The sequence below is a fragment of the Somniosus microcephalus genome, chromosome 19 (genome assembly GCF_052327205.1).
Source record: "Somniosus microcephalus isolate GS21.2 chromosome 19, FLI_Smic_1.0, whole genome shotgun sequence".
NCBI lineage: Eukaryota > Metazoa > Chordata > Chondrichthyes > Squaliformes > Somniosidae > Somniosus > Somniosus microcephalus.
Window position 1 is genome coordinate 4,618,375 of NC_141005.1, and position 25,421 is coordinate 4,643,795.

The following is a 25,421-nucleotide window of genomic DNA, read 5'->3' on the forward strand; positions in this document are numbered from 1 at the left end:
ACTTCTCAAACAATCTCCATGTCAGCCTCCCGGGTTTCTCCCTACTTAAGCTCAAGCTACTTGAAAAACTCAGCCCCTCATATCCAATGCAACTAAGTACTCCTCACCCTGCCCTTGCCGACCTCCACTGACATCAAAAGTCTTGTCCTGATCTACAAATCCTCCCCCCTCCACCATGGTCTTGCCCCACACCAGTTCAGCCCTGCGTCCCATTTTACACCCTCCACTCTTCTGGTTCTGACCTACTGTATATCCCATCTCCTTCTGCTCCAGAGCTTTTAATAATCTGCTTTCTGCAATTCTGTTCCTAAACCCATCCACCTTGCTACACTTACCCCACCTTCAAAGCCATAAAACCTAGTTCTTCGAATGTACCTCAGCTCTTGTAACTCATGCTCGTTAATCATTCAGCACACCACCACCACCACCACCGCGCCACTCTTCTATGAAGTGCTTTTGGATGTGTTGCTATGTTGAAGGCACTATACAAGTGCAAATTGCTGTTGTTGCCTGGAACAGTCTTACCTGTGGAAGAGACTGATGAAGTGGAGGAGAACCCAATTCCCAGCCAGGTAGACTCGTTTTGTCCTTCTGCTTCATACAATAAATCTCCTTCAGTGAAGGGGCCTGCCACTGGGAGTCTGTCGGAAGCTAAATACAAATTTGATTTTTTTCCCCACTGTTGTGACATGGTCCAGCTCTGTGCCAGCTTGTTAGATTGCTTTATGATTTAAATGGTCAATCTATACCAGCGTCCTTTTGCTTAGGTTTTTAGTGTTATAGCAATAGTGCAGGAAAGGGAAAATCTTAATCTTGTCTCTATGTATGAATAACAGACAGTTTGGAAACGCAAGGGCAGAAAATGATAAACACCCAGGTTAGGAAAAGGCTCATACCCTGATATGAGACTAGTTGCCAAGACACCAAATACCACAGTAAAAGATAAAAGATTTGGCCTATGCACTTACAGTATATAAAAAAACAAAGCTTGTGCAACAAAGGCGAAGGCTGAAAAGATTAGAAGCTGGGCAGTGTTCCCTGTGTGGCCGCTTGCTGGCATTTCAATGTAAAAACCACGCATGCGCGGTATTTTGAAGGAGCCGCACAAGACCAAAAACAATTACAGGGAACAGAAAAGCTGGGTAAACACCCAAAAATGCAGTCTCAGCTAAATGAGTAACTACGTATTACGTAGGCACAGGCCAAGTTTGTATTATAGTATGAGAATAGAGCCGGTTTCACTCCCCAAGGCAGAGTGTTCTCGGGGTGGTCAGGAGCCACGCAGCCACGTGGATGGCCTGGAAGGCTGGAGCAGGTTGCTCCAAGCCTTGGAAACACGGGATGTGTGGTTCTCTTGGGGGTCGGAGCGTTCTCAAGGTCAGTCGGAACCCCACAGCCACATAGGCAGCCTAGACAACCGAAAGTGATCACTCCGGGCCTGGGAACCAGGTTGTATTATTTGCAGGTCACTTGTCATTTAATATAACACTGTACAACAGTGATACTAAATCTAATACTGTTAGTCAATGTAATAAAGCTTTAAACCACTCGTGCATGAATCATGAGCGGATAGGGCAAGAGGATAACCAGGGAAAGAGTAGGGCCCATTAGGGGCCTAAGTGGCAATCTGTGTGTAGAGCCGGAAGATGTAGGTGAGATTTTAAATGAATATTTTGCATCTGTGTTCACTGTGGAGAAGGCTGATGTAGGCATAGAAATCAGGCAGGGGGATTGTGATATACTTGAACAAATTAGCATCGAGAGGGAGGAGGTACTAGCGGTTTTAGCAGGCTTAAAAGTGGATAAATCTCCAGGCCCAGACGAGATGTATCCCAGGCTGCTGTGTGAGGCAAGGGGGGAGATTGCAGGGGCTCTGACACAAATTTTCAGAACCTCTCTGGCCACAGGGGAGGTGTCAGAGGACTGGAGGACAGCTAACGTAGTACCATTGTTCAAGAAGGGTAGTAGGGATAAACCAGGGAATTACAGGCCAGTGAGCCTATCAGTGGTAGGGAATTTATTGGAAAAAATTCTGAGGGACAGAATTAGTCTCCACTTGGAGAGGCAGGGATTAATCAGGGATAGTCAGCAATGGCTTTGTCAGGGGGAGATCTGACCAATTTGATTGAATTTTGAAGGGATGACTAGGTGTGTGGATGAGGATAGTGCAGTTGATGTAGTCTACATGGACTTCAGTAAGGCTTTTGACAAAGTCCCACACGGGAGACTAATCAAGAAGGTAAGAGCCCATGGGATCCAGGGTAATTTGGTACATTGGATCCAAAATTGGCTTAGTGGCAGGAGGCAGAGGGTGATGGTCGAAGGTCGTTTGTGTGACTGGAAGCCTGTGTCCAGTGGTGTACCGCAGGGATCGGTGATGGGTCCTTTGCTGGCTGTAGTGTACATTAATGATTTAGATATGAATGTAGGTATGATCAGTAAGTTCGCAGATGACACGAAAATTGGTGGGGTGGTAAATAGCGAGGAGCGAAGCCTCAGGTTACAGGACGATAGACGGGATGGTTAGATGGGCAGAACAGTGGCAAATGGAATTTAACCCTGAAAAGTGTGAGGTGATGCATTTTGGGAGGACAAACAAGGCAAGGGAATACACAATGAATGGTAGGATCCTAGGAAGGACGGAGGATCAGAGGAACCTTGGTATGCATGTACATAGATCCCTGAAGGCAGCAGGACAGGTAGCTAAGGTGGTTAAAAAGGCATATGGGATACTTGCCTTCATTAGCTGAGGCATAGAATATAAGAGCAGGGAGGTTATGATGGAGCTGTACAAAACACTAGTTAGGCCACAGCTGGAATACTGTGTGCAGTTCTGGTCGCCACACTATAGGAAGGATGTGATTGCATTGGAGAGGGTGCAGAGGAGATTCACCAGGATGTTACCTGGGCTGGAGCGCTTCAGCTATGAAGAGAGACTGGACAGGCTGGGGTTGTTTTCCTTAGAGCAGAGAAGGCTGAGGGGGGACCTGATTGAGGTGTACAAAATTATGAGGGGCATAGATAGGGTTGATAGAAAGGAACTTTTCCCTTAGTAGAAGGGTCAATAACCAGGGGGCATAGTTTCAAGGTAAGGGGCAGGAGATTTAGAGGGGATTGGAGAAAAAACTTTTTCACCCAGAGAGTGGTTAGAATCTGGAACTCACTGCCTGAAAGGGTGGTAGAGGCAGGAACCCTCACAACATTCAAGAAGCATTTAGATGAGCACTTGAAACGCCATAGCATACAAGGCTACGGGCCAAGTGCTGGAAAATGGGATTAGAATAGATAGGGCTTGATGGCCGGCGCGGACACGATGGGCCGAATGGCCTCTTTCTGTGCTGTATAACTCTATGACTCTAACCCTTTGTTGCGATCGAAACCTCAGGGAAAATTCTCCAACATAGCTAATTTATGATTTTTACCTTGCCAATTATCTTCTATCTCCACTCTCTGACTGCTGCCCACTTGTGCACTCTCTATGATGGGGAACGTGCAAGTTAAGCCATTAGCGCTGCATGATTTCTAATAATCATAGAATGATGCAGCACAGGAGGCACCACCCCAATTTTGAAAAAAACAAATAATCCAAACCAAAAGTTGAGAGTTGCATCACCACACTCACCAGTTACATTCAGTCATCAGGATTTATCAGATACAGAAAATAATTATATTCTGCCGCATCTGACTTAACATTATCATGACAACAGCAATCAGGATGGAGTAAAAATTGTTTTCTTTACTCTGCACCTGATCCTGTTTCAACACTTCAATTTGTTACCGATTCTCATTTCCCCTTGTCGTTCCCCATTAATCTCCACCTACACAATAGAACCTATGCCCACTCTTTATTTTTCAATTCCACGTCAGTACATTCATTCTTCTGTTTATGTTCAAGAGGAAGAAAAAAATTAAAGCATGAAAGGCAAAATTATTTATGTAAATCACAGAAGGCAAATAATGCCAGGAGACCTGGATCTATCAATGCATTCCCACTGCAAAATATACAATGGTTTCATAAAATATGTGAATGCATTGAGAGTTCAAGGCATACAAGAAGAAACAGTTGTAAAGAAAACAACTTATTTGGGAGAATTAGCAGTCTTTACAACTTCTTTCTTTTCTTGAGGTACACAGACCTCCTATTTCACATACCTGAACAACATTTGACTAATTAATAAAAACTTTCCTACATACCTGACATCTGTTGGCAGCTTTGGAGGGAGAGAATATGTCAGCAAGATCAGCCTCCTTGTTCTTGGGTAAAGAGTGGTACAGCTCTCCTTCATCCAGCCTCCAATAAGATAGTCCTAAAATAAAAGCAAAACAAACAAAACATAAACACAGGGGGTTTGAGGTTCCAACAATAACTAATCAAAACATGTAAAGCTAGTCTTTCGCCTCCTTCAGCCAAAGGATCAGTGGTGCAGCCGGTAGCTTCTCCTTGACTGCTGCTCTGTAATCAGCCAGCAGGAGACCCCTGTAATGAAGCTTGAGCTTTCCCCAAAATCTTACACGAGTAAAGCATTCAGCTTGAGGGAGTTTCTGTCCAGTGATCCCAACACCCAAATCATTTCAATTAGCAGTCATCGTTTGACAAAATAAGATTTAGAGTCTGGCAGAGATCAACCGTGTTAATTTGGTTTAACTTTAGCTCACAAGCTTAACAATTCAGTAATAAGCGTACAAATAATTGCTTGCTAAATATTACTTCACAAAACGCACATTAAAATATAAATATAGACCTTTAAAAGGACAAATACCTACTGGTATCTGATAAGAGCCATAGCTTAATTTGTGCCAATAATAAATGATGATTTACCTACACAAATAGCTCAATTACTGGATTAAACAAGTTTTGTAATTTAGAATCAATAGTACATGTTGCTACATTTAATTTTATTTTTATACAAATGTATTCATAATGATTGCTGAAGATGTTTGCACACTGCTAAACAATATACATAATTTATCTATATTCTGCCATTGCCAGCACCCAAACGCCATGTAACAGAGGCCCACATTAGGAATGTGCAGACTTCCCTTTGCTTATTTTTAAATAAATATAGAATTGCAGAGTCCACAGCACAGAAACAGGCCATTCGGCCCAACTGGCCTATGCCAATACTTATGCTCCACACGAGCCTCCTCCCACCTTTCTATTCCTTTCTCCCTCACGTACCTATCTACCTTCCCCTGAAATGCCTCTATGCTATTCGCCTCAGCCTCACCTTGTGGTAGTGAGTTCCACATTTGCACCATTCGCTGGGTAAAGCAGTTTCTCCTGAATTCCCTATTGGATACATTAGTGACTATCTTATATTTATAGCCCCTAGTTTTGAACTCCCCCCACAAGTGGAAACATCTTCTCTACGTCTACCCTATCAAACCCCTTCATAATTTTGAAGACCACTATTAGGTCACCCCTCAGCCTTCTCTTTCAGAGAAAAGAGCCCCAGCCTGTTCAGTCTTTCCTGATAGTTATAACCTCTCAGTTCTGGTATCTTCCATGTGAGACTTTTTTGCTCCTCCTCCAGTGTCTCTGTATCCTTTTTGTAATATGGAGATCAGAACTGTGCACAGTACTCTATGGCCTACCCAAGGTTCTATACAATTTAACAGTTCTCTGCCTATTCAAAAAAAAATTGCTCTTTGCAGTTATAAACAACCGTTAGTAATAGATATATGATATAGGTGCATACATAATACACACAGGTTATGATAGTCTCTTGCATCAATTAAATAAATCCAGATATTACTACTCAAGTTATTTGGTACATCATACTTTGCCAAATCAAATGAATGGATAAAGAATTGGTACTAAAATAACGAATGTAACCCAGTAGAAAAGACACTGGGCCCTGATGGACCAGAAATGAGAATAGCCAATAAATTGAAATGTTGAAGCTGAGGATCGGCAGCAGAGTGAGGAGAGCCATTCTTACTCCATCCGGATTGCTGGTGTCACATTAATGTCAAGTCGGATGCAGCAGAATATATAATTATTTTCTGTATTCACTGAATCCTGATGACTGGGTGGAACAGGGCAAGTGTGATGATGCAACTCTCAAACTTTTGGCTTGGATCATTTATTTTTTCAAAATTCGAGTGATTTGATCAGAGAAGTCACAGATTATTAGAAATCATTGAGTGTTCATTTAACAATTGGAGGGGATGCAATTGAACAGGTGGAAAAGTTTGTATACGTTGATGGGTTTGTGTCAGAAAATGGGAGTTGTGAAAAGACATCAAAAGAAGAATTGGAGTGGGTGCTGCTGCTTTTTGAAGATTAAGCAAGATAGGGAAGACTAAGGGGAAAAAATTCAGACGCAGCGCCATGTAGTGCCGCGATATTCCCTCGCAGCGCCCCAAGAGGGAGGCGGGGCGTTTCCAGTAGCGCCCCGCTTCCCTCTTGGGGCGCTACCACTTAATTTTGGCCCAGCGAAGTTAGCGCCCCAAAGGGGGCGCGACTCAATTTTCCCCCCGAAAGATATTTCAGTAAAAATAAAGCCAAGAGTTTATGAAGTGATGGCTATCCCTATATAATACCAATCAGTGTGCTGGAACATGAGAAAAGTTGATGAGCAAAAGCTAACAGCAAAGATGAGTAGAATTCAATAATTAAGCTAAATCGTAGTAAATAAAAGGGTATTGTAAGGGTTAAGTCATGGAAGGGCAGCTCGGACCCGTGTCATGCTCCTCCTGTGCCATGTGGGAAATCAGGGACACTGTCCCTGACAACTATGTGTGCAGGAAGTGTGTCCAGCTGCAGCTCCTAGCGGACCGCATGGCGGCGCTGGAGCTGCGAATGGACTCACTCTGGAGCATACGCGATGCTGAGGATGTTGTGGATAGCACATTCAGTGAGTTGGTCACACCGCAGGTAAAGGCTAGCTCAGACAGTAAATGGGTGACCAAAAGGCAGGGTAAAGGCAGGAAGGTAGTGCAGGAGTCACCTGCGGTCATCTCCCTCCAAAACAGGTTTACCGTTTTGGGTACTGTTGGGGGAGATGACTTATCAGGGGAAGGCACCAGCAGCCAGGTTCAGGGCACCATGACTGGCTCTGCTGCACAGAAGGGCGGGAAAAAGAGGGATAGGGCTATAGTGATAGGGGATTCAATTGTAAGGGGGATAGATAGGAGTTTCTGTGGCCGAGACCGAGACTCCAAGATGGTATGTTGCCTCCCTGGTGCAAGGGTCAAGGATGTCTCGGAGCGGGTGCAGAGCATTCTGAAGGGGGAGGGGGATCAGCCAGTTGTCGTGGTACATGTAGGTACCAACGATGTAGGTAAAAAGAGGGAGGAGGTCCTACAAGCTGAATTTAGGGAGTTAGGAGCTAAATTGAAAAGTAGGACCTCAAAGGTAGTAATCTCTGGATTGCTACCAGTGCCACGAGCTAATAAGTTTAGAGAGAGTAAGATAGATAAGCTAAATACGTGGCTTGAGCAGTGGTGCAAGGGAGAGGGATTTAAATTCTTGAGGCATTGGAACCAGTTCTTGGGGAGGAGTGACCTGTACCAAGGGGACGGTCTACACCTGAACTGTGAGGGAGCCGATGTCCTCGGGGTAATATTTTCTAGGGCGGTTCGGGAGGATTTAAACTAATTTGGCAGGGGGATGGGAACCTAGGTAGTGGAAAAGAGGGAAGTCGTATGAAGTCAGAAATAGATGGTAGAAAGGTGAGAAGCAATAAGCAAAGGAGAGAAACACAAAGGGCCAAACTAATTCATAATGAGAGTGTGAAAAAAGCAAGCCTGAAGGCTTTGTATCTTAATGCTAGAAGCATTAGGAACAAGGTGGATGAATTAGTTGTGGAAATAGAGGTAAACAAGTATGATTTGATTGGGATTACAGAAACGTGGCTGCAGGGTGGGCAAGGCTGGGAACTTAACATCCAGGGATATACAATATTTAGGAAGGATCGGCAAAAAGGTAGGGGAGGTGGGGTAGCATTGCTGGTAAAGGAGGGGATTAATGCAATGGAAAGGAAGGATATTAACTCGGATGAAACGGAATCTGTATGGGTAGAAATGAGAAATAGCAAGGGGAGGAAAACGTTAGTGGGTGTGATATATAGGCCTCCAAATAGTAATATGGAGGTGAGGGAAGGCATAAAAAGGGAAATTAGAGAAGCGTGCGATAAGAGCACAGCTGTCATCATGGGTGACTTTAATTTACATATTGATTGGACTACCCAAATTAGTAAAAATTCTGAGGAGGAGGAATTCCTGGAATGTTTTCGGGACGGTTATCTGGACCAATATGTCGAGGAGCCGACTCGAGATCAGGCCATTTTAGACTGGGTATTGTGCAATGAGAAGGGACTTATCAGCAATCTTCTTGTACGAGGCCCCTTGGGTCAGAGCGATCATAATATGATCGAGCTCTCAGTCGAGATGGAGAGTGAGGAAATTGAATCAGAGACTAAGGTCCAGAACTTAAATAAAGGGAATTACGAGGGTATGAGACGGGAATTGGGTAAGATTGATTGGGTGGTGTTTCTGGGGGGATTGACAGTGGATAGACAATGGCAAGCATTCAAAGATAGAATGGAAGAATTCCAGAACATGTTTATACCGGTTTGGCATAAAAATAAACCTAAAAAGGTGACTCAACCGTGGATAACGAGGGAAATTAGGGACAGCATAAAATCAAAAAAAAGGGCATATCAACTGGCAAAAAAAAGCACCAGACCGGAAGATTGGGGGCAGTACAGGATACAGCAAAAGAGGACAAAGGGATTAATCAGGAAGGGGAAAATAGAATACAAAAGTAAACTTGCAGCAAACATAAAGACAGACTGCAAAAGCTTTTATCGGTATATCAGGAGGAAAAGACTGGTAAAATCCCAAGTCGGTCCCTTGCAGTCCGATTCGGGAGAATATATAATGGAGAATAAGGAAATGGCAGACCAATTAAACTCATACTTTGGTTCTGTATTCACAAAGGAGGACACAAATAACCTCCCAGGAATATCGGCAAACATAGGGACTAATGAGAGGGAGGAGCTGACAGAAATTAGTATCTCTAGGGATATGGTGTTGGGTAAGTTGAGGGGACTGAAGGCCGACAAATCCCCGGGGCCTGATAAACTACATCCTAGGGTACTTAAGGAGGTGGCCCTGGAGATAGCAGATGCTCTAAGGATCATCTTCCGGAACTCCATTGACTCGGGAACAGTACCCGTGGATTGGAGGGTAGCTAATGTTACCCCAATATTTAAAAAGGGGGGGTAGAGAGAAAGCAGGGAATTATAGACCAGTAAGCCTTACATCGGTTGTGGGCAAAATGCTAGAGTCCATTATTAAGGATAAAATAGCGGAGCACTTGACAAATGGGGAAAGGATCGGACAGAGTCAACATGGATTTACAAAGGGTAAATCGTGTCTGACTAATCTGCTGGAATTTTTTGAGGAAGTAACTGGTAAAATAGATGGGGGAGAGCCAGTGGATGTGGTGTACCTTGACTTCCAGAAAGCCTTCGATAAGGTTCCACACAAAAGATTATCATGCAAAATTAAGGCTCATGGGATTGGGGGCAAAGTATTAACGTGGATAGAGAACTGGCTGGCGGATAGAAAACAGAGAGTTGGAATAAACGGCTCGTTTTCGGAGTGGCAGGCAGTGACCAGCGGGGTGCCGCAAGGATCTGTCCTGGGACCCCAGCTGTTCACAATATATATAAATGATCTGGATCAGGGAATTGGATGCAATATTTCCAAATTCGCTGACGACACTAAACTAGGAGGAGGGGTGGGCTCTGATGAGGATGTCAGGAGGCTACAGTGCGATTTGGACAGGTTGGGGGAATGGGCGGATACGTGGCAGATGCACTATAATGTGGATAAATGCGAGGTTATCCACTTTGGGGGTAAAAACAGGAGGGTAGATTATTATCTAAATGGCAATAGATTGGGAGATGGGGAAGTGCAGAGGGACCTGGGTGTTCTTGTGCACCAGTCACTGAAGGAGAGCATGCAGGTGCAACAGGCGATTAAGAAGGCAAATGGTATGTTGGCCTTCATATCAAGGGGGTTCGAGTATAGGAATAGGGATACCTTACTACAGCTGTACAAGGTGCTGGTGAGACCGCATCTGGAGTATTGTGTACAGTTTTGGTCGCCCCATCTGCGGAAGGATGTTCTTGCCATGGAAAGAGTGCAACGGCGATTCACCAGGCGGATACCTGGAATGGCGGGAATGACCTACGAAGAGAGATTAAATAGTTTGGGCTTGTACTCACTGGAGTTTAGAAGATTGAGAGGGGATCTCATCGAAACATATAAAATTATGGCAGGCCTGGACAGGCTGAATTCAGAGAGAATGTTTCCAATGGCCGGGGAGCACAGAACCAGGGGCCACAGTCTAAAAATAGCGGGCAAATCATTTAAAACAGAGATGAGGAAGAATTTCTTCACTCAAAGAGTGGTGAGCCTGTGGAATTCCCTGCCACAGAGGGCTGTGAAGGCTAATTCAATAAATATTTTCAAGAGAGAATTGGATATATTTCTGAAGGCTAAGGGGATTAAGGGTTACGGAGAAAAGGCGGGGACGGGGTACTGAACTGGTAAGATCAGCTATGATCTCAGACGAAGATCAGCCATGATCTCATTGAATGGCGGAGCAGGCTCGAAGGGCCGAATGGCCTACTCCTGTTCCTATCTCTATGTTTCTATGTTTCTAATACTGGGAGTATCCGGGATGCAAAGAATCAAGAATTGATGTAATAAGAACGTGGCTTGGACAAGAAACAACGGTTATACAGAAGATCCAAGAAGACAACTGCGATGGTTTGGGCACGTTTCAAGAATGGAAACAGCTAGAACACCTTTCATGACCCTGCACACAGAGATACATAAAACAAGAAGCCAAGGAAGACCAAGGAAGCACTGGATAGACAATGTCAAGAGCGACTTGTCACAGAAAGAGATGACTGAAGCGATCAGGCTAGTTCAGAACTGACAATGGAGTGAATTTATTCAGCCCCATCATTGCTACTGAGCTGACAGATGGGAATTTAGTCGAAGGAGTAGTATAGATCACAGTCAACATTGGTAGTGAATAAGCTTCTACAGGTGATAATACGAGATAAAATGAATACTCGCTTGAAAAGTTGTGCATTAATTAAGGACAGCCAGCACAAATTTGTGAAAGACAAGTTGCATCTGACAAATTTAATAGAGTTCTTTGAGGAAATAACAGTGTATTGATAAAGGAAATGCAGTGGATGTTGTGTATATTGATTTTTAAAAGGTGTTTGATAAGGTGCTGCATAGGAGGTTCATTAATAAAAATTAAGGCACATGGTAGTAAAGGGAATAGAGCAGCATAAGCCAAGTTGGTTGAAAGACAGAAAACAGACAGTAGTGGTTAATAAATGTTTGCCAGATTGGATGGATGGTAACAGCCATGTCTCCCTGGGTTAGTGTTGTGATCAGTGCACTTCTCAATATATACGATCTGGACTTGGGCATGCATAGGAGGCGCAACATGAAAATTTGCAGACAACACAAAAAATAGGAAGCGTGGTTAACTTTGAAGAGGGCTGTATGCGACTTCAGGTGGACAATAAACGGATTAGAGGATTGGGCAGATAGATGTCAGTTAGAATTCAATGCAGAGAAATGTGAGGCAATACATTTTGAGAAATAAATAAGAAAATACAGTAAATGCCAAAACTTTAAACGAAGTAGAAGAGCAGAGAGATTTAAAGGATCAGGAACACAAATCTTTAAAAGGGAGAGGTCAAGCTGATCAATCACATAGGTTTTATAGATAGGGACATGAAGTATAAAAGCAAAGAGGTAATGTTAAACCTAGGCTAGTTAAAATATCATGCCAAGTTTTGGGTGTTTCACTATCAGAAGGATGTCAAAGCAGTGGGGAGGCTACTATAATACCCAGGGGTGTCTTAGAGACCAGAGAGACAGGGTTCTTTTTATAACAGCAGAGACAAGATTAAGAGGATCTGATAGAAGTGTTCAAAATTATGAACCGTTTTGATACAATAAGTTGGGAGTGAGTCAGTTACTAGGGAGCATAAATAGAACAAAGGGAGATATTGAATGTCTTGTGCGCCACTGGCTGATTGTAAATTGCTTTCCAATGCATGCACAAACATCACAGGTCTGATCCCACACTATGTTTAATTCCTCTCAGACAGAGAGGTGCAGCAGTACCCAGAACAGAGCTCATGGGAAAACAGATATGCATTCTGTCTGGGCAATACCTTGATCTCCAAACATCCAGTAAAAGGAAGCACTGCAAAGGTGGATGTGATTCTAGGCAGGCTAATGTAGAAAGCTACAAGGACAAATTACAAAATAGTCCAGAAATTAAACTCAAAGGGTCAGAAAAGCTAAAGTTTGTATCTACCTGAAACATTGGATACCAAAGAATTTGGACTGCTAGAAGGTCTGCTGAGGTAGAAGGAGCAGTTGGAAGATGAGCCTGCAGATAGCAAATGAACCTGAAATTCAGAAAAGTAATTTCAGTGTAAAATTTTGTTCTACACAGATATTTGCATAAAGTCATTTTAAATTACCTGATAATATTTTTCTCAGACTGTGGGTTATGCTGGCAAGGCTGCCTTTACTGCCCATGCATACTTGCCCAGAGAAAGTGGTGGTGGGCCTTCTTGAACTGCTGCAGTCCTTGTGATGGAAGACTACACTAAAAGGTATGAAGGTGGACATACAATGGCTAACATTCAAGGAAATAATACATAATTTGCAACAAACATATATTCCTCTAGGGCATAAAAACCCAAAAGGAAAAGTGATCCAACCATGGCTAACAAAAAAAATTAAAGCTAGTATTAAGTCAAAGAAGGAAGCTTATAAAGTTGCCAGAAAAAGCGGTCAGCCTGAGGATTGGGATCTTTTTAGAAATCAGCAACGGGGGACCAAGAAATTGATAAAGAAAGGGAAAATGGACTATGAGCACAAACTAGCGAAAAATATAAAAACGGATTGTAAAAGCTTCTATAGGTATGTGAAAAGGAAAAGACTGGCGAAGGTAAATGTAGGTCCTTTACAGTCAGAGATGGGAGAATTTATAATGAGGAATGAGGAAATGGCAGAGAAATTAAATAAATACTTTGTTTCTGTCTTCACGGAGGAAGACACAAAAAACCTCCCAGAAATACGAGAAAACCAACTGTGTGCCGAGAATGGGGAACTTAAAGAAATTATTAGTAAAAAAACAGTACTAGCAAAATTAATGGGACTAAAAGTCGATAAATCCCAAGGACCGGATCCTAGGGTTTTGAAAGAGGTGGCCATTGGAATATTGGGCGCATTGGTTGTCATCTTCCAAAATTCTACAGATTCTGGAATGGTTCCTGCAGATTGGAGGATAGCAAATGTAACCCCGCTATTTAAGAAAGGAGGGAGAGAGAAAACGGGGAACTACAGACCTGTTAGCCTCACGTCAGTAGTTGGGAAAATGCTGGAATCTATTATAAAGGGTGCAATAACTGGGCACTTAGAAACTAATAGTAAGATTGGGCAGAGTCAACATGGATTTATGAAAGGGAAATCCGGTTTGACAAACCTATTGGAGTTCTTTGAGGATGTAACTAGTGGAGTAGACAAAGGGGAACTGGTAGATGTGGTGTATCTGGATTTTCAGAAGGCCTTCGATAAGGTCCCACACAAGAGGTTGGTGAACAAAATTAGGGCAAGTGGAATTGGGGGTAATCTACTAGCATGGATTGAGAATTGGTTAACAGACAGAAAACAAAGAGTAGGGATAAACGGGTCTTTTTCAGGATGGCAGGCTGTGACTAGTGGGGTACCGCAAGGATCAGTGCTTGGGCCCCAGCTATTCACAATCTATATCAATGATTTGGATGAGGGGACTAAATGTAACATTTCCAAATTTGCTGATGATACAAAGCTAGGTGGCAGTGTCAGTTGCGAGGAGGATGTGAAGAGGCTTCAAGGGGATCTCGACAGGCTCAGTGAGTGGGCGAGAACATGGCAGATGGAAGATAATGTGCATAAATGTGAAGTTATCCACTTTGGTAGAAAAAACAGAAAGGCAGAGTATTTCCTAAATGGTGAAAGACTGGGGAATGCAGATGTTCAAAGGGACCTGGGTGTCCTTGTACATGAGTCACTGAAAGTAAATGTGCAGGTGCAGCAAGCCATTAGGAAGGCCTTCATTACAAGAGGATTTGAGTACAGGAGTAAAGTCTTACTCCAATTATATAGGGCCTTGGTGAGACCACACCTGGAGTACTGTGTACAATTTTGGTCTCCTTACCGAAGGAAGGATATACTTGCCATAGAGGGAGTGTAACGAAGGTTCATGAGATTGATTCCTGGGATGGCGGGACTGTTGTATGAGAAGAGATTGAGTAAACTAGGCCTGTATTCTCTTGAATTCAGAAGAATGAGAGGGGATCTCATTGAAGCATACAAAATTATTACAGGGCTTGATAGGATGGATGCTGAGAGAATGTTTCCCTTAGCTGGGGAGTCTAGAACCAGGGGGCACAGCCTCAAGGGTAGGCCATTCAGGACTGAGATGAGAAGAAATTTCTTCACACAGAGGGTGGTGAATCTTTGGCATTCTCTACCCCAGAGGGCTGTGGAGGCTCAGTCATTGGGTATATTCAAAACAGAAGTCGATAGATTTCTGACTAGTAAGGGCATCAAGGGATATGGCGATAGGGCCAGTGAATGGAGTTGAGGCAGAAGATCAGCCATGATCTCAATGAATGGAGGAGCAGGCTCGAAGGGCCAAATGGCCTACTCCTGCTCCTATTTCTTATTTTCTTGTTATGGTGTTAGGAGGGAATTGACAAATAAAACAAAAAAGGTGACTCAACCGTGGCTAACAAGGGAAATTAGGGATAGCATAAGATCCAAGGAGAGGACATATAAATTGGCTAGAAAAAGCAATAATCCTGAGGATTGGGAGCAGTTTAGGCGTCAACAAAGGAGGACAAAGGGATTAATTAAGAAAGGGAAAATAGAATGAGAGTAAGCTAGCAGGGAACATAAAAACTGACTGTAAAAGCTTTTATAGATATGTGAAGAGAAAAAGATTAGTGAAGTCAAGCGTAGGTCCCTTACAGTCAGAATCGGGGGAATTTATAATGGGAAACAAGGAAATGGCAGACCAACTAAATACATACTTTGGTTCTGTCTTCACAAAGGAGGACACAAATAACCTCCCAGAGATGCCGGGGAACATAGGGCCTGATGAAAGAGAGGAACTGAAAGAAATCAGTATTTGTAGGAAAATGGTGTTAGGAAAATTGATGGGACTGAAGGCCGATAAATCCCCAGGGCCTGATGGTCTACATCCCAGGGTACTTAAGGAAGTGGCCCTAGAGATAGTAGATGCATTACTGGTCATCTTCCAGAACTCGATAGACTCTGGAACGGTACCCATAGATTGGAGAGTAGCTAATGTTACCCCACTATTCAAAAAAGGTGGTAGAGAAAAAGCGGGGAATTATAGACCGGTAAGCCTGACATCGGTAGTGGGGAAAATGCTAGAATCTATTATAAAAGATGTAATAGCAGAGCACTTGGAAAGCAGTGACAGGATCGGACAAAGTCAACATGGATTTACAAAAGGTAAATCATGCTTGACTAATCTACTGGAATTTTTTGAGGATGTAACTGGTAAAATAGATAAGGGAGAACCAGTGGATGTGGTGTATTTGGACTTTCAGAAGGCTTTCGATAAGGTCCCACACAAGAGATTAGCGTGCAAAGTTAAGGCACATGGGATTGGGGGCAAGGTATTGACTTGGATAGAGAACTGGTTGGCGGACAGAAGGCAAAGAGTTGGAATAAACGGGTCGTTTTCCGAGTGGCAGGCAGTGACTAGTGGGGTACCGCAAGGATCGGTCCTAGGACCCCAGCTGTTCACAATATATATTAATGATCTGGACGAGGGAATTGGATGTAATATCTCCAAATTTGCAGATGACACAAAGCTGGGCGAGGAGGATGTCGGGAAACTCCAGTACGATTTGGACAGGTTGGGTGATTGGGTAGAAACATGGCAAATGCACTATAATGTGGATAAATGTGAGGTTATCCACTTTGGTGGCAAAAACAGGAAGGCAGATTATTATTTGAATGGCAATAGATTGGGAGAAGGGGATGTGCAAAGAGACCTGGGTGTTCTTGTGCACCAGTCGCTGAAGGTAAGCATGCAGGTGCAGCAGGCGGTTAAGGCGGCAAATGGTATGTTGGCCTTCGTAGCAAGAGGGTTCGAGTACAGGAACAAGGATGTCTTGCTACAGTTGTACAGGGCCTTGGTGAGACCGCACCTTGAGTATTGTGTGCAGTTTTGGTCACCTTACCTGAGGAAGGACGTTCTTGCCATGGAGGGAGTGCAACGAAGATTCACCAGGCTGATACCTGGGATGGCAAGAATGACGTATGAGGAGAGATTGTGTCGATTGGGCTTATACTCACTGGAGTTTAGAAGATTGAGAGGGGATCTCATCGAAACCTATAAAATTCTGTCAGGTCTGGACAGACTAGATGCAGGAAGGATGTTTCTGATGGCCGGGGAGTCCAGAACCAGGGGTCATAGTCTAAGGATAAGGGGTAAGCCATTTAGGACTGAAATGAGGAGGAATTTCTTCACCCAGAGAGTGATGAACCTGTGGAATTCTCTGCCACAGAGGGCGGTGGAGGCTAGTTCATTAAATATATTCAAGAAAGAGTTGGATATATTTCTTGAGGCTGAAGGGATCAAGGGATATGGGGAAAAGGCAGGGACAGGGTACTGAATTTGGATGATCAGCCATGATCACATTGAATGGCAGAGCAGGCTCGAAGGGCCGAATGGCCTACTCCTGCTCCTATCTCCTATGTTGATGACATTTTTGTATTGAGTATTTGAATTAAACTATATAATGTGCAGTAGAGGAGGGCTTTTATTAATTTGCATCAAGAAAAGGAACTTGTCAAAAGTTGATTAAAATTTGTTTGAAAAACAAACAAACCTGCTTCTTTTACATGAACATAAGAACATAAGAAATAGGAGCAGGAGTAGGCCAATCGGCCCCTCGAGCCTGCTCCACCATTCAATAAGATCATGGCTGATCTGATCCTAACCTCAAATCTTCTATCACTCTGCATCCACCCGAACCCATGTGATCTCCCGGGAGAGGCGAAAAACCAGATAAAGACCCAATGGCCAATTTGGGAGAAAAAAATCTGGGAAATTCCTCTCCGACCCATCTAGGCGATCGAAATTCTTCCAGGAGATCACTCTGTCCCTATATTTTTCTACAGTACTTACCTTCTGTAAAGGCGATCTCCACCCCAGCCAGGAACAGGAATAAAACCATCTCCTGAAATCTAACAGAATTAGAACACAGTAGGAGCAGAACAAGGCTACACGGCCCCTGGGCCCGCTCCACTACCCACAGGGCCATGACCATTCCGAACCCAGACTCATGTCCAATTTCCTGCCCGCTCCCCGTAACCCTTAATTCCCTTTACTTCTAGGAAACTATCTATTTCTGTTTTAAATTTATTTAATGATGTAGCTTCCACAGCTTTCTGGGGCAGCAAATTCCACAAACCTACCACCCTCTGAGTGAAGAAGTTTCTCCTCATCTCAGTTTTGAATGAGCAGCCCCTTATTTTAAGATTATGCCCCCTAGTTCTAGTTTCACCCATCATTGGGAACATCCTCACCGCATCCACCCGATCAAGCCCCTTCACAATCTTATATGTTTCAATAAGATCGCCTCTCATTCTTCTGAACTCCAATGAGTAGAGTCCCAATCTACTCAACCTCTCCTCATATGACCACCCCCTCATCCCCGGGATTAACCGAGTGAACCTTCTTTGTACTGACTCGAGAGCAAGTATGTCTTTTCTTAAGTATGGACACCAAAACTGTATGCAGTATTCCAGGTGCGGCCTCACCAATACCTTGTACAACTGCAGCAATACCTCCCTGTTTTTATATTCCAACCCCCTAGCAATAAAAGCCAACATTCCATTGGCCTTCTTAATCACTTGCTGCACCTGCATACTAACTTTTTGAGTTTCGTGCACCAGGACCCCCAGATCCCTTTGTACTGCAGTACTTTCCAGTTTCTTGCCATTAAGATAATAACTTGCTCTATGATTTTTCCTGCCAAAGTGCATAACCTCACACTTTCCAGTATTGTATTCCATCTGCCAAATCTCTGCCCACTTACTTAGCCTGTCTATGTCCCTTTGCAGGTTTTTTATGTCCTCCTCACTCACTACTTTCCGTCCCATCTTTGTATCATCTGCAAACTTTGATATGTTACACTCGGTCCCCTCCTCCAAATCGTTAATATAGATTGTAAAGAGTTGGGGACCCAGCACTGACCCCTGCGGAACACCACTAGTTACTGGTTGCCAATCTGAGAACGAACCATTTATCCCAACATGGAGCCAACAATTCCTGGAAACTAGCTGTTAAACGTTGATTCTTGTTTACATTGACAAATCTCACCAGAACTAGTTAACAAACAACTGCTTTTAACGCTTCAGGAAGTACCATCAGCAGTCAGTACTTCACAACCCACAATAATTAAATGTTCATTTACAGGTTTCCTCCATTAAATATCAATTTCAGAAAGTCTGTGCAAAGCAGAGGGACAAGATATACAAGCTAGACTTGTGTAAGATAAGAGCTAGTTCCATGGATCTATACATGCATACACAGAGTTTCATGGCTCTCAGTAAGACCAATAGATAGGGCATTTTGCTAATGCAAGTGGCACTGACTCAGTAATGGCACTCCGTGGTTGATCAGCTCACTCTCCTAGCTGAAGGGGAGATCAGCAACAAGAGGAAACAATTAAGAAGTAATCAGTAAAATGTTTAAAAAATAGGATTTGGTCTATTGTGGTGAAAATTTGTAGGAAGCTATGAAACATCAAAACAGCAATATCAACAGCATAAAATTACAATGGCCTAACATCAAAAACCTTCAGAAGCAGTCCTCTGCTTCGAAGGTGTAAAATAACGACTGCAGACTTCACAAATACTTAGAGAAAACTCCCACAGGAGGAATTTTAATTGTAGCTCAAATAATGTCAGAACACTTACATCCTCTGGTGTTTCAATCTCCTGTGGCTGCCCAGATCCTTGTGGCTGCATTCTCTCCGATACAGTTCCCGTTACAAATTTTGACTTCTGATTCTTCTGTTTAACTTTTTGTGCCCATGACGTCAAACTTTTAAAAAAAATGAAAATTAATTTAATGCCACCAGACATGCCCATGTAAACCAAGTTAAGCTGTCCATAAAACTGGGACCATATTTTTTTCTACTTTAGGACAAATTGGGCTGGATTCTCCTCTGCAATTCCACCCAGCATCAGGGAGGATCACAGCAGAGAATAAGGGAAAATTTGGCGGTTAGGCCTGCTGCTGCCTCACCGCCTGAACTACATAACCTCCACCCCCATCTGCTAGCAGGATTACTGTTAGCCTTTCCTTCCCCGCCTGCCGCATGTAAATAGCAGTGGGGGCAGGGCCCAGGTCCCCAGTGGATTTCCCTCCTGTTCACCGCTTTCTGGGACCACCATGGAGGAGGTGTTGGAAGCCCTGGAAAGCAGCAGTAACAGCTCCGACATTCCCCTATGGAGGGTGAGGGTCATGCATCAGCCTCTTCTCTCTCTCCATTCCGCCTCCAGCACTGAACTTCTGAATGCCCCAGTCTCGGCCATGGCCTTCAGTGGGACTGCTGGTTCGATCCTTGGGCCTTTTCCGCCCTTTAATAGTGCTCTCGGCTCTTCTGGTGCTGCAGTGGCAGTCTTGCTGCAGCACCACCGGGATTTTACAGCTGGACAATAGCAGCGGGAATCCCACTAGAAGCCCACCATGCAGATCTGATGAGCCCCTATCCAGGGAAATAGTCAGGGTTCCAGCAGTGTTGGCGGGGCGGGTGGATATCCCACCACTGCTGGGAGGAGAATCACGACTATTAATTCAAGGCAAAACAGGTGCACAGCTCCAGTCTGAACTTTTCCTGTCCAGATGTTTCATCAGGGGACTGTGTATAATCAGAGTATTGTGCTTTCAAGCACCAAGAAGAGCTGATCCTCGGCATCTAATCCTCTTCTCCCTTTGGGAAATAGAAATAAAACACTGTGCAGAGTGGGCATTAATCCAAGTAATCAGACATTTCATGATCCAATGTCGTTTCAGCTCACAAGTGCCTGGCAACAACCTTTCTTGCGCACAAGGTAGGACATGTATATCAGGCTACAACTCTCGAATCATTTTACTCAATTACAATAATGTGTCTTTTTGAAGTTGGAAATTTTCATTACGCAATGGTTCTGTTTCAGTGAAAATCCAAAAGCAGTGGCACGAGGTTCCAATCCATTAAAAAGAAATACACAGCAGGGGGAACCTTTTGGAGTGGTGAGGCTTCTGTGTCATTTATAGATAAAAGACGATCAAGGCTAGTTCCAGAAAGGACAAAAATACCACTCATTCTGATCATCACCTGTAGGCTTACAAGGAAGAGCATCTGATGTACATCCATGGGCTGGTGTGTATGGAAGCTCAGTGGACCTCCATTTAGAGTTTGCAGCTGCATGTAATCAGAGCAGCAAAAACCTCAGGTGTTGGGAACTCGATTATCAGAATAGGTTCGATATCTTCTCTCAATATCAGAGCTTAGAGTGTGTTGACAACTGCTGCAGCCAAAGACCCAAACGTTGGCTGAAGCAAAATAGGATTTTAAAAGATAAACAACATGCCCAAAAATTATTGCACAAATATGTAATGTGTGGCTTGTAGTGTCCATGTGTTTCCCCCACCCCCCCAACCGACAATTTTTCTCTTCTTTCCTGACGGTGTCAAGTCATGGTAAATACTTTCACAGATACCAGCAACGTGCCGGTAGTGATTCTTCAAGTCAGCCTAGACATTTATTGTTGGCAAGCTAGTTGACAGTTTGGGAAAAGGGGGGGGGGGGGGGTGGGAGAGAATCTTAGCTGAACCCACTCCTGTCCACAAGCGATCAACACTTATTAGCAGGGCATCTAGAAAACAATCAGGGAAGATTGTCCCATTCCCTAACTTAGAGACACAGACACCTGGGATTGGATTTTACCTGCCGAGACGAGTTGGGGGCGGGAATGCTGCCTTCCGGGTTCTCGTCCCGCCTTCAGCGACGTCCGACGCACTGATGCTATTTTCCCCGATTGGCCTTGTTAATAAGACAGCAAAATACTGCAGATGCTGGAAATCCAAAATAACAACAGAAAATGCTGGAAAAACTCAGCAGGTCAGGCAACATCCGTGGAGAGAAATTTGAGTTGACGTTTTGGGCCCTGCAGGCTTGTTGGCCAATTAAGGGATGATGCTTCATCTGCCGGTTTTCTTAAAGGGACATGAACCATTTATTTTTGACAGATGATTTGACACGGTTTGACAGCATTGAGGTGCTGTCAAACACTGACAATCACTGTACAAAGGTGAGCCCTTGCAGCCAGGCTCTCCAATGACTCTCTCCTTAGGATAAAACAGATGGCAGCTGCAGGTGAGGGTACAGAAGCGATGTCACTTCTCCAATGAGGTGAGGCCACACATTGGGCTGGATTTTGTCAGCCCCGAGGAGGCGGGACTGCCGATAAAGTTGCAGAATTTGGGGGCAGGTGGCAAACCCGCCTCCGTGCCCTCTTGCCAGGAGGCGGGAAGCCGTCCTGCCCCGGGTCCCGTCTCCTCGAGGCGGGAAAGGGATTAAAGCCTATCAACTGCCTGTTAACAGGTAGTTAACAGGCAGAAAATAGGATTATCCCCATTTTTCGTTTCATGTGCAGGCTTCCCAGCCTCAGGGAACCCCACCAAGGTGGAAGAGCCAAGTAGGAGGTCTGCGGGGTCTGAAAGTGCAATGTAGAGGTGAGTGATGGGTGCAAGCGTGGAGTGGTAAGTATGTAAGGTGATTGTAAAGTGTTAGAAAATGTTCACTTACCTTTGTTTCTGCCTACAGCCTTCAGCCACTGTGGAGCCGGAGTCCCGACATCTCCATTGTAGATATCACAGACTGGCTGTTGGATCCTCCGATCCAACAGCCAGGTGATTTCTGCAAAGTTGAAAGGTTTTATGAGTCCTGAACACAAGGACTCATCAAACTACAAAGAATGTCAGTGTTTGACAGCTTCACAGAGCTGTCAAACGCTGACATTTCTTCTTTCAAAAAATCTTGAGATGGCACGTCAGACGTTGACGTGCTGTGTCACTGACTTCCCCCTAATTGGCCTGCTGAGCCCGCTGGGCAGGCTTAGCAAGGTCAATCAGGGGAAACTCCCGCTGGTTGGCCAGAAGCTGATGGAGGCGGGATTGAAAGCCGGCAAGCAGCAGTCCCACCTCCAAAAGCTTCCCATTGACAAAATCCAGCCCAAACACTTCAAAGATTGTAACCTACAGAAAAATCTAAACACATTAAAAATGACTTTCCCAATATTTCCTTACCTCTGATACTCACCAGTGTCCCATTGCATCCTTCACACCACTTCTGCAGCTGTCATCTATACACAAACATTACAACAGACCCACAGCACACCTCACTTACCCTGGCGGGGTTCCCCGACGTCAGGAAGCCCGCAGAAGTCTCAAAATGGGAAAAAGCCTCTTAACTGCCCGTTAACTATCTATTAACAGGCAGTTAAGTGGCTATAATCCTCTTCCCGCCGCTAGGAGTTGGGTCCCAGCGCAAATCGGGGACCTGACTCCCAGAAAGATTGGTTGGAGGCGGGTTGGGAACAGGTTCAGGGCCCGCTCCCATTCTTTTTGATTTTCCCAGCAGTCCCGCCTCCAAACCCGCCTCCTGAGGGCTGGTAAAATCCAGCCCCTAGTGTCCAATGCAAGTCTGGCTACGATCACCTCACTCAATACAAACCATACACCTCGTTGTTCTGCATTTAGAACCACATCAGACAGTGCACTTGACAATGGGGTTCATTTTGCAAGGCTCTGTGCTTAACATAGAGCTTCACCAGCAGGGAGTGCAATAGTGAAGCCCCTATTTTCCAACCCTTGCCCATTTGGATTTTTTTTTTTAAACATTTCAATTATAGGCTGTCCAGTTTGATACTTCTATCTTCCAAAAGACAGATCCTATCACCAATTTCTAATTGAACAAAGTGAAAGTTATACTGAGAGACAAGTATTAATTTAAAAATATTAGCTCTTCCATATTCCATTCAAAGCTTTGGTACATACCCATTGGTCTTATTCTGCTCTCCAAGCAGACTTTCAGTCACACCTTTAATTTCCAAAGTAGATTTATTGCTACTAGCTTCCTGATTACTCCTCAAGTCTCGACTTGTTTTGCTTGGAAATTTAAGTGCGAACGAGTGCTCATCACCAGTGGCAAAAATGAATGATCCTTGTCCATTTTCTTTCAGGTGAGGAAAACTGGTTAGGTTGTGCTGGAACTGAATTGAATCTTTTTTCTTCATAGTCTGTACACTGTTTGCAGCATCCAATCTGACCTTATTCACTGTACCAACACTGTGAAAACTAGATTGCGGAGATGCTGAAAATGTTCCGTATCCACTGGTCAGTAGCGTATTGTCATGAAATTCTTTCTGTTCACGATTACATTGGCTGGTAGCCATTGCCTGTTCTTCTGCTTCGCTGCAGTCAGACTGTAAATCAAATTCTGTTTTACATTCCAGCTCCTCTAAGTGGTGGCCATTGAGAACACCAGATGCAGTTGAGTCACCTGAGAGTTTCGAAAAGGATGGTAATCTGGCTGTACAGTGTGTGACACCAATGTCATTTTGTAACGGAATTAGTGCTTTGATTTCATCTTGGATAAGCTAGAAATAACAGGATGAAAAAAATACCATGAGGTAGCTTCTATATTGATAATACCACATTTTTATAAGTAATTCTACTTGCAGAATTCAGTTTGCCCTTATCCATAGTACAAGTCTGTAAAACAAGACTGCACTATTTATTTTTCAGATTTGGCGCAGAGGGTCAGGGCAAACTGAATGCTGCAAACAGTATTGCACATTAGAGCATTATATAATTTCATGTATCTAGAACATTTCAATATTTTTTAAATCACCCCATTAGATTTCAATTTATAGTTAAAGGGAAAAAACTATCCTCTCTCCACCCCCTCCCCCCACAAATGTCACCAGGAAAAGTTACACTGAGTACAGCACCCAGCAGTGCTAAATGCTTCAATGTGCAACAACTGGGTGGGTGCTCAATATTTCAGCAAAACATTAAAATTAAGCTAATCAGTGTTACTTTTTTATATAAATTTTCTGACGTTATTTACAATACCATTCCCAATCTGCACCTAGTTTCCAATAATGCCACTAATTACAGTGGGTGAATGGGTTGCTGAGCAAAAGCACTGTAATGTGTGTGTGTGTGTGTGTATATAACTTATATACAGAGCACTTCAAAATGACCCTATTACACTTCCAGCATGTGGTACCGGTCAAACAAGCATTCATCACGCGTGCTGGCGTGGAGGGACTTGGGACTGGCTCTACTGGGAAAGAGTCCCATAAATTTTGGGGGGCAAGTTATACCTATACCCTCAAGAGGAAAGTCAGTACATTAAATTACACTTATATTTACCACATTGAGCCATTTTAAAAGATGTTGCATGTTCTGTATCCCTCCCTCCTTACCCTGCTCTAACACATCTGTACTTCAACCTTAGCAAAGCAACCTATTGCACCAGGGCACTGTTTTCATTTCTCACACTATTATTATTATTAGATGATGATGATGATTTGTTATCTCTCAAGTATTGGCATTTTCACTATCTCTGGGACATTCTATACAAATTTCTGGTATTCAGGCAGTAAACTGCTCTACGCTTGGCAAATGTAGAAACATGCGGCATTGTCGTGAATACCTTGCTGTGCTAAACCAAATGTGATACCTAATCAGTTAGTACCATTAGGTTTTTTAATGTGAAATTACTTTGTGACTGCCTTAAATGTGGTTAGAGGGCACCAGCTCACACCACAAAACTGCCCAGAATCTACACCAAATTATTAATCACAATCAGAAAAACCACAAGTTGGCAAGAAAGAGAAGTGGAAAAAGTAACTGGTGCAGACGGGAATGCTCAGGTTACGGAAAAGCAGAGGTTTACTCTGCATCCGCCCATGCTATATCTGACGCAAGCGTGCTTGATGTCAACAATGGGTGCCCAATGTGGAAGAGTGCTCCATTAGCCACGACTGACATTCTTCACCTGAATGAGCTCAATATATTCACCAAAAATACAATTTTAAAACAACCCTTTTCCTGTGAGAGTAAGAGTATGAACGTGTATGCTTTACTCACTTGGATCTGACATTGGTATTGGTCCTGCTGCGACAATATCTGGTCCTGGTATTGCTTTTCCACTAGCTTAAAGAGCTGCAGCCATCTTGCCTAACAACCCACAAAAAGAAATACA

General features: G+C 43.7%; 1 protein-coding gene across 2 annotated transcripts; it reads right to left on the bottom strand.

Annotated features, from left to right (window-relative positions):
* Positions 1 to 419: 419 nt before the first annotated feature.
* LOC147103512 (M-phase phosphoprotein 9-like) lies at positions 420 to 25,421 on the bottom strand. Of its 2 annotated transcripts, XM_086011860.1 has the most exons (6): positions 25,307 to 25,421; positions 23,204 to 23,805; positions 19,075 to 19,201; positions 12,374 to 12,467; positions 4,195 to 4,307; positions 428 to 651 (listed from the first exon to the last, which is right to left on the bottom strand). In XM_086011860.1, the coding sequence occupies exons 2-6, from the start codon at positions 23,599 to 23,601 to the stop codon at positions 469 to 471; spliced, it is 915 nt and encodes a 304-aa protein (XP_085867986.1). In that variant the 5' UTR covers positions 23,602 to 23,805; positions 25,307 to 25,421; the 3' UTR covers positions 428 to 468. The 2 variants fall into 2 exon arrangements, with proteins under 2 accessions (XP_085867987.1, XP_085867986.1); XM_086011861.1 differs by lacking the exon at positions 12,374 to 12,467 and having other exon boundaries at positions 420 to 651.

Bases quoted from the DNA above. Each gene is read 5' to 3' on its own strand.
- LOC147103512 (XM_086011860.1), bottom strand. From the start codon at position 23,601: ATGGCTACCAGCCAATGTAATCGTGAACAGAAAGAATTTCATGACAAT. The intron at 12,468-19,074 runs GTAAGTGTTCTG...TCTGAATTTCAG, and splicing joins AGATTGAAACACCAGAGGAT to GTTCATTTGCTATCTGCAGG. The intron at 4,308-12,373 runs GTAGATACAAAC...CTTTTATTTTAG, and splicing joins TTTGGTATCCAATGTTTCAG to GACTATCTTATTGGAGGCTG.